This window comes from Cebus imitator, unplaced genomic scaffold (genome assembly GCF_001604975.1).
Source record: "Cebus imitator isolate Cc_AM_T3 unplaced genomic scaffold, Cebus_imitator-1.0 Scaffold92, whole genome shotgun sequence".
Classification (NCBI taxonomy): Eukaryota; Metazoa; Chordata; class Mammalia; order Primates; family Cebidae; genus Cebus; species Cebus imitator.
This window is the reverse complement of record NW_016107407.1, coordinates 6,801,126-6,810,828: the sequence shown is the minus strand read 5'-3', so window position 1 is coordinate 6,810,828 and position 9,703 is coordinate 6,801,126. Positions and strand designations below refer to the sequence as shown.

Genomic DNA, 9,703 nt, shown 5'->3' with positions numbered 1-9,703 from the left:
GAAGGGGAGGGAGGAGAGGAAGGAAAAAGGAAGAGAGAGGGAGAAGAAATAAGTTTAAGCCATTTCTAAAAAAAATCTAGCTCTCTTTTTCATGGACAGATTGCAAAAGCATGCAACTTTTCTTTGCATGTTTAGAGGCAGGTGTGATAAAGAAAAGGTAATAGTCCTTTAAAAGTTTGCAATGGCCAGAGAACAAAGATTCTGTTCTCCAAGTAGTTTCCATAAACAGCATTAAATATAAAAGAGTCCTTTGCTTCATACATTTTAGTAAATCAAATTCTAGGGAGACAACATATTGCCATACATTGAAACTCATGAGTTAGATATTCAAGAGAATAATTTCAAAAGCTATGACAAATCTTTAAAATGTCACAGTCCTTGAGCCAAGGTCACCTTACCTTGAAACTTTTCTTTGATGTGGGAATCCAACGAAGCTTAAGTTTTTCTTGTTGAAATCTAAGGAAAAAGAAATGAAATAACATTAAAATACTTACACAAAAACTCCCTTTGAACATATAAGAAAAAGAAAACCATGAATCAGACAAAGAATAGAAATACAAAAATGACACTTTCTAAGAATCAAATTCCATGTAAATTTCCATATGCAAGTTTTTTTTCTCTTCTAGAAAGTAGCCAACTTTACTCCGTGGGTAAAAGTAATGATAACAACAATAATACTTCTAACATAGTTCAATGTTATTTAAATTTGTCACGGCAACAAGAATAACTCAAAGCAATTTAATACTAAATAATGCAGCTATATACTCAGGAATAGAAGCGAAATAAGCAATTTTGGTCATGGTAACTAGAAATGTTTGGGATGCCTTTAAAGAATGGGAGTGGGGTCTGAAGAGCAGAGGACAACTCAGCTGTGTCTTTTGCTTTCATTAAAACCTAAACAATAACAACCAATAAAAAAAACACCATTTATTAGTATTTTGAAGACAAGATATATATTATATAAAGACAGCTGGTAACAATTCTATACAGGAAAAATACATCTCGAGTGAACAGGTTAATCAAAACCAGGCACAGACAAAATTTATAACCAGTCTAATGGCATGTAATCTGTTTTAAAGCCTTTGGTATAGAAACCATTTTTTCACTAAGAAAACCACAAATAGACACTTACAGAAACTTCTTCCCCTAAGGAAGTACCTTTGGCTGTGTTATAGTTAGGGGCAGAAGCCCAAGGAAAAATAAGTACAAAATATCTCAGATGCTGACACTTCACTATCCACCAAAATACATCCTCAGTCCTAGAATTTGGAAGTGTGGCCAACTAAAGAAATCAACAATAAAATAAAAGGTATAACGCCAGTGAAACATCTAAGCTTTTCTCCTAATTATACAAGTATCTTGTTATGTAATTAACAAAAGAGAAATCAATTCAAAAACCATCAAGTACTGCAGAAGAAAATTCCTGAATCTGAGGTCTGTATTGTTCAAGTCACTTAACAGTGCATTTGAGCTAGAAACAGTTTTGATGTATAATGGCTGGGTTTCAAATATACTCAAAATAACCTGCGCATTTCATTTTTGTTCAGTCAGTAAACTGAACATGCCATACCACTTCAGTAGTTAAACTGAAAGCATATATTTTCCTCTGTGCTGGAAGAAAGCCACTAAAAAGACAGTATCTTGTTCCAAACTGTCTCACATGAAGAGTTAATAAAAAGACACTCACTCACCACTGCCTACTGGAAATAATTTAGTATGTATAGCATTGATTTAGAAAAATACTTTAACTGAAGTGCAGCACATCTAGAATCTGATCCAAAGTGTGGGCATTCCAATTGCATTTGCAATTTTTCCTACATAAAGGTTTTAGTGGTTTAGCAGCAACTTTAACTTGCTGAAGGAAAAAAATTCACTTATCAGCAATCACAAGATAAGCTCATTTATAAACTTAATTAGATATTTTAAATGTCTTTTGAGAAACGTGTATAAGTAATTGGACACCAGAGAATACACAGGGTGAAACAGAGGACCCCCAGTATTCATTATGCCATAAAATCCATACATAAGTGCATTTCATATTTCTCTTGCCTTACCTTGTTTCTCAGAGAATTTGAAAGCTCCCAAATAGCTGGAAAAGCCTGGGCTTCTGAACATGCTGGCACACAGAAGGCTTGGTAGCACAGCCTGCTCTACAGCTAATTCTCAGCCAGCAGCGACCTTCGTCTGGTCTAAGCAAAACTGGGTTGAGATTTTTCACAGTGCAGGACTACAGCGACGAGGCACTTGTGTCTTTGAGCCTCTGGTACGTGAAAAGCAAGAGGCTGCCGGCTGGAAGAGCTCAGACCCCATAATCAGATTAGGAACAGAAATTAAGCCTGGAGGCGCTGCAACAGACTGGAGCCCAGTGATGGGACGTGGGTGATACAGATGACCAAGGCAAAGCCACGCGCATCCCAGGATTTGCTTCTGCTAAGCAGACAATGCTGCAACCTAACCATCCTTGGAGGAGTCAAACACAACTTCCTCTCCCTACAAACACACACTCACAAAAGCAAAACCTACAGAGACTCTCGATGCATTGGGAAGAAGGGACGTTTGAGGATTTCCAGGCTGCTCCAAGTCTGGCTTTGGCTACGTTAAATGAAGTATTTTACCTAACAGAGAGCCAAAAGCCCATACTTAAGATTTATGAACAACATATGAGTGAAACTGTGGGAAAAGAAAGGGCAGATATTATTAGAGATTCAAAAATTTTAATTTGAGGCAGAAGCCATTAAGTTAAGCTTCTCCTATTAGACGGCCCCCTGTTTAATTTTAACCGCAATATGTAGGTGGTGGGCCCAAGCAACGCTCATGCAATTTCAAGAAAAATTCACAATAATTACAGATGGATCGTTCGTACAGCGAAATGGGACATTCAAGAGAACAAAAGGAAATTGTCTCATTTGCAAGCTAAGGAAATAGGGCTAGACGAATAACTTGCCCCCGGATAGACAATTTTTTGGTGATGGAGCTGCAGGATGCTTGAGAGGTGGGATCAAGATTGTGACTCACCACACCCCCACCTGGGAGCAGGGACTCTGAGTTTGTCTTTGTATCTTTAGTTCTGGACACTGTACCTGGTGCACAGTATGTCTGCAGGAAATGTTTGCTGAATGACCATAGGAAATCACGAGATAATCTCTTCTAAAAGCTAGAGATTCTCCTTCTAAAATGGGCGTGTCAAGTTAGTATCCTGTGATCAAACCAGGTGGACTTAGGCTAATTTGTAAAATACAAACACACAGTGAAAATGAAGAATTATATGCTGAATTAACAAAGGCACATAAGGCTGGGCGCAGTGGCTCACGCCTGTAATCCCAGCACTTTGGGAGGCCAAGGTAGGCAGATCATAAGGTCAAGAGATTGAAACCATCCTGACTAACATGCTGAAACCCTGGCTCTACTAAAAAATACAAAAATTAGCTGGGCATGGTGGCGAACACCTGTAGTCTCAGCTACTTGGGAGGCTGAGGCAGGAGAATTGCTTGAACCAGGGAATCGGAGGTTGCAGTGAGGCAAGATCAAGCCATTGCACTCCAGCCTGGCTCCTGGCAACAGAGCAAGATTCTGTCTCAAACAATAAAAAATAAAAATAAAATAAAGGCACATAAATATAAGGTACATCAACCTTGGGTATTAGAGGGGTCAGTGATAGCATTTGGCATTTTTCTCTATAAACTCCTCATTACATTATAGTCATAAAATCAGGAAGAACTATGGCAAATAGGATAGTTAACAAAAACTCAGCAAGGAACAACATCAGTACTGTGGATAACTAAAATAGAAACTTGTTGCTAAGGTCACAGATAATTAGCAACAAAAAGAAAAAAGGGAGTACTGGGAGGAGAAGAGGAAGGAGAGGGAGTAGCAGAAGCAACTGATTCTGGAAATAAAGAGATAGGACGAATCAGGAATGGTAGCTGATGCTTGGCTGAGGCCAAGAGGGAGGATCACCTGAGTCCAGGAGTCCGAGACTGGCCTGGGCAACATGGTGAGGGCCTGTTTCTACCAAAAATAAAAAATAAGCTGGGTGTGGTTTTACATGCCTATAGTCCCAGTTACTTGGGAGCTGAGACATGAGGATGACTTGAGGCCAGGAGGTCAAGGCTGCAGTGAGACATGATCACACCACTGCACTCCAGCCTGGGCAGCAACAGAGTGAGACCCTACATTAAAAAACAAAAACAAAAACAAAAAAAACCAAGAAACAAACAAACAAAAACAAGAGAAGAGAGAGATAGGATGAAATAATATACATGTTGACATGTTGATAAATAATCCTTTACAAAGTACTTAACAGCTTATTAGCCAGGTATGGTGGCTCATGCCTGTAATTCCAGCACTTTGGAAGGCCAAGGCAGGCAGATCATGAGGTCAGGAGTTTGAGATCAGCCTGGTCAATATGGTGAAACACCATCTCTACCAAAAATACTAAAATTAGCTGGGCATGGTGGCATGGGCTGTAGTCCCAGCTACTCAGGAGGCTGAGGCAGAAGAATCGTTTGAACCTGGGAGGCAGAGGTTACAGTGAGCCAAGATCTCACCACTGCACTCCAGGCTGAGAGACAGAGCAGGGCCCTATTGTCCCCTGCTCCCCCACAAAAAGGGAGACAGAGATGCAATTTTATTAATAGAAATCATAAAAATAAAAAGAGAAAACTTTCAGCAANAAAAAAAAAAAAAAAAAAAAAAAAAAAAAGAACGTAACAGTTTATGGAACACAGTATCACTGCTCATCACCCTTTTTGTGTTTGAATACTACTCTTCCTATAGAATACTCATTTACAGTTTTCCTAAAAGAATCTAAAAGCTTACTTTGAATGATTACTAGGGAATAAGTCTATTCTATTTTTTTTTCAAATTTTCGTGTCATTTGCTTTTCCTTTTCCTCTTTTTTATTCTAACATTTATTTTAGATTTAGGGGTATCTGTGCAGGTTTGTTACATGGGTACATTGAGTGATGCTGAGGTTTGGGGTACAATGGATCCCATCACCCCTGTACTGAGCATAGTACTCAATCATTAGTTTGTCAGTCCTTGCCCCCTTCCCGTATTTTAGATTTTGAAAATGAAATTTCAGTACAGGATTTTTAAAAAATGTTGCATATTTTCTTTAAGTTGGTAATGGAGTTTTACCACTTTGCCTCACCTATTGATTATAATTAAAGCAAACATTTAAACATGACATAATTGCTGAAAGGAAAAAGCACAACATTCTTTGTAAAATTATGAATATAAAATTTAATCTATTATTTAAGCATCCTATCCATATGAAACCAAATAAGCCTGTGAAGAAAAATGTATATTTTATATTGATAGAAAATATCTGTAGAAATGTTTTTATTTACTCTCCAATAATTATAATTATTATTATTTTTAATTTTTCCACTTGACATTCAGAAATTATTATTAAATTATCATTATTGTTGTAGGTTAGCTCATTCACACAAGGGAGCTACAAAATACCCAAACATTTCCTCACATCATTCTGTAGGTTAACATATTTATTTGCAGAGGAATTCTAAGTTGTGACTGTGACCTTTTTTTTGAGACAGAGTCTTGCTGTGTCACCCAGGCTGGAGTGCAATGGCACGTCTCGGCTCACTGCAACCTCCGCCTGCCAGGTTCAAGCAATTCTCCTACCTCAGCCTCCGAGTAGCTGGGATTACAGTGCCCGTCACCACACCTGGTTAATTTTTATATTTTTAATAGAGACGGGGTTTCACCATGCTGGCCAGGCTGGTCTCAAACTCCTGACCTCAGGTGATCCGCCCACCTTGGCCTCCCAAAGTGCTGGGATTACAGGTGTGAGCCACCACACCTGGCCTGTGACTTTCTTAAATTTCAGGGAGAAGACATTTTAACTGAGCGCTGATGGTGGTGTATTCCCTCTTCAATAGCATCACATAGCCACCAGCTCAGCATGAATGCACAAAGTTCCCTGCTGCCGTGTCCACTGAGAAGTCCTCATCTTAGGAGCAATGCTTTATGGAAGTACGATATTTTACTGGGTGTTTTTAAGGTTTCAACCTTTAAATTAAAGAGAAGTAAAAGCAAATACTTAAGTTGCCTTTAGATGGGCATGCAAACATGCTCTAGGAGGAGGGGCATAACCGTGTGACTGGGAGAGGCTGAGGGAGGTCACTGTCATAGCAGGTCAAAGAACATGTCACATCATGGTACACATCACATCGAGCCATGGTACATGTCATGCTGTATTGTGGTACATGGGTGGTGGCTGGAGGGGACCTGAAGGATCTATGAGTGAGCCATTGCAATGCTGACACCCCACCGTGGCATCACTGGATCAAGTTAATCAGGCCCAGTACATCCAGAACCTTGGACCCTGGGAAGACTGGAGCCGAAGAGGCCTTTCTGATCACCCAGTCTTCATTTAGTGAAATGGTAGATGACTCCCATAGAACACTCAAGGTCACATAGCTTGTGGCATGGAAGTGCCAGGCTGAAAATCCACATCCTCTGACTCTCCCCAAGACAATTCCCATAGTCCTGATCAGTCTGAACACAAAAGAACAGGCACCAATGTTGTAAACTTGTCCTGCATTGAGGTCGTAGAGGCTCCCAGCCCTGTAGCCCACGTGGATGTCTCTGGCAAAGGGGCCAGCCTGACCCCAGAAGGAGATGTCAGGCCAGCTGCAGTTGTCTTTCATAAACCATGTACTATTTCTAACCATATACTATTTCTAGGGTAAGTCACGCCTATCCTAGACTTACGATTTCTAAGTCTAGTTTTGATCCCATAGACATTGCTCAAAACCAGGGCTGCCCCCAGATATGAGTAAGTGGGGCATAGCTAAGGTCAGAAGGCTCAGAGAGAAGTCAGTGTCCCTGGTGGGCTGTGGGTGCTGTGAATAAAGGGAAGTAATTGATTATTATTTTCCCTTTTCTTCCTAATTCTCCCACTTGGTTGGAGAGGAGTGAGATGTGGATGTGGCTACTTTGAAGTGTGTAGGAAGCGATGACTCATTAACTTTATTTCTAGACATCATACAAGGAAATTACTATGAATGGACTCAAGGATGTCTAGCATTTCTATACTGATACCACCCAACTGTCTGGCATCGCAGATGTGGCATGCCGTCCACTTTACCACCAGTGTTTAAGGAACCATCTCTAGTAAGCATATTTGATCTAAGTGTGCGTATGCATATGAGTGCCATGGGCTGGGTCAGTGATAAGTTATTATCGTGAAGAGAAATGACACAAAAATTAAGCTCAGTTGGTTACACTGAGGTCCCAGCCTAGGTAACAATTCTAAGACAAGAAGTTTGGAATTCTTAGTTTCCTTCCATGGGGATTTTATTTCGGGATTCTGCCAATGAAATATTTCTGTGAAACTTGTTTTGCACACTTCTATCTGTGTGCTTCTAAGTAAACGATAAATTCCGATTCTCTAAGTATTTTTTAAGTTTCCTATAATTCCCAATTTTCTTGGATATTTGGCACTAAGACCTTTACTCTTTTTCTCTCCCTGGATATTTAGTAAGTCCTACTGGCACTATTCTATTGAGTGGAAGTGAGAGGTTGCCTTTGCTGACTGAAAAATTCCAAATAGGTCATTGAACTAGTGAAGACTAACCTCTGTAATGATTAGAATTATTCATTCAGCCAACAGTAATATCATGACTGAGTTTTCTTCTCAATAACTGACTGACACACATGATGCAATTCTCATGAGAAAATTCTTACTTTTTTTTTTTTTTAGATGGAATCTTGCTCTGTCACCCAGGCTGGAGTGCAGTGGTGTGATCTCGGCTCACTGCAACCTACACCTCCAGGGTTAGAGCGATTCTTCTGCCTCAGCCTCCTGAGTAGCTGAGACTACAGGTGCCCACCACCATACCCAGCTAATTTTTTGTAATTTTAGTAGAGATGGGGTTTCACCGTATTAGCCAGGATGGTCTCAATCTCCTGACCTTTTGATCTACCCGCCTCGGCCTCCCAAAGTGCAGGGATTACAGGGGTGAGCCGCCATGCCCGGCTGAAAACCCTTACTTTTTACCTAGGATTGATTTTTTTGATCATTGAGAAATATGACACATTGGAATTTTGCTCACTGCACTATAGTCATTGTGGACTAAATAGACGGACAAAATTTTCCACAATATTAGTAAGTATGCTAACAGTGCTAGGATCTGTTTTGATCACTGTTGTATCTTTATGACTGAAGTACTCTTGAAGGGGTAAAAATGTGAGTTTCAATAGTATGCGTTTTCCTATGAAACTTGAAATTGGATAAATTGCTAAGCTATCTGGTATCTGGCTTTCCTCTCCCGAGTACCTTTGGCTTCACTTTTGTTAAGATCAAAGTGTGTGCTGTGAACAAGGTCAATGGTAAATAGATCTAATGGCCCCTTAGATGAATGACAATCAGGGCAATTCCTTCAGCCAACATGACTATCATGGTACGTTCCTCTTCTCAATGAGTGACTATCATACCTGATGGGATCTACAAGAGGGAAACTTTATTTTTTACTAAAATTGCATTAATATAATGTTGACAAGTTCTGTGATTATTGATACCACCTCTATGATGTGATATTCATTTGGTCTAACTAGAGAAGTTAACATGCTAACTTCTAATTTATATATGTCAGGTTGCTATGTTTTTACAATGTTTGTAGTTTATTGATGGTGACTCACAACATAAAGACTATGGCATTATAGCTACATGTTCTAATTCTGATACATACATATCTCATCATTTATTATATTAGTACAATTATGAGTAGTATATCTTTTTCGGCCACCCAGGCAGAAGTGCAGTGATGTGACCATAGCTCACTGTAGCCTTGAACTCCTGGGCTCAAGCAATTCTCCCCCTCATCCTCCTGAGTCTCCAGAACTATAGGCATGGGTCAACACGCCTGGTTAATTTTTGAATTTTTTGGTAGAGATTGGGTCTTACTATGTTTCCCAGGCTGATCTCTAACTCCCGACCTCAAGTGGTCTTCCTGCCTTGGCTTTACAAAATGCTAGGATTACAGACAGGAGCCACTGCTCCTGATAGTAGCATTTCTTTTTAACAATGTAAATGATTTTTTATTTCAATAATTTTTGGGGTACGGGTGGCTTTGGATTAAATGGATAAGTTACTTAGTGGTGATTTCTGAGATTTTAGTGTACCCTTACCTGAGCAGTGTACACTGTACCTAATATGTAGTCCTTTATCCCTCACCCCCTCCCAACCTTCCCCTCAGAGTCCCCAAAGTCCATTATTCATGCTTATGCCTTTGCATCCTCATAGCTTAGCTCCCACTTACAAGTGAAAACAGAGGACATCTGGTTTTCCATTCCTGAGTTACTTCACTTAGAATAATGTCTCCAGCTCCATGCAAGTTCTTGCAACAGACATTATTTTATTGTTTTTTATGGCTGAGTAGTATTCCACAGTGTATACCTACCACATTTTCTATATCCACTCGTTGGTCTCTGAGCACTGAGTTTGGTTCCACATCTTTGCAATTGTGAATTGTGCCGCTATACATACGTGGGTGCATGTGTCTTTCTGATATAATGATTTCTTTTCCTTTGGGCAGATACCCAGTAGTGGAATTGCTGGATTAAATGGTAGTTCTACTTTTGGTTCCTTAAGGAGTGCCAATAACCGTGCACCTGCAATCCCAGCTACTCAGGAGGCTGAGGCAGGAGAATCGCTTGAACCCAGGAGGCAGAGGTT

General features: G+C 39.9%; 1 protein-coding gene and 1 pseudogene across 1 annotated transcript in view; one reads left to right on the top strand and one right to left on the bottom strand.

Moving 5' to 3' along the window:
* Positions 1 to 2,229, bottom strand: part of SVIL (supervillin) — a 117,563-nt gene extending 115,334 nt beyond the window's left edge. The window contains 2 exon segments of the mRNA XM_037740950.1: positions 399 to 456; positions 2,055 to 2,229. Coding sequence (XP_037596878.1) covers positions 399 to 456; positions 2,055 to 2,115 — 119 coding nt within the window. The 5' untranslated portion in view covers positions 2,116 to 2,229.
* Positions 2,230 to 7,189: 4,960 nt separating this feature from the next.
* Positions 7,190 to 7,261, top strand: LOC119472290 (annotated as a pseudogene).
* The last annotated feature ends 2,442 nt before the right edge of the window (positions 7,262 to 9,703 follow it).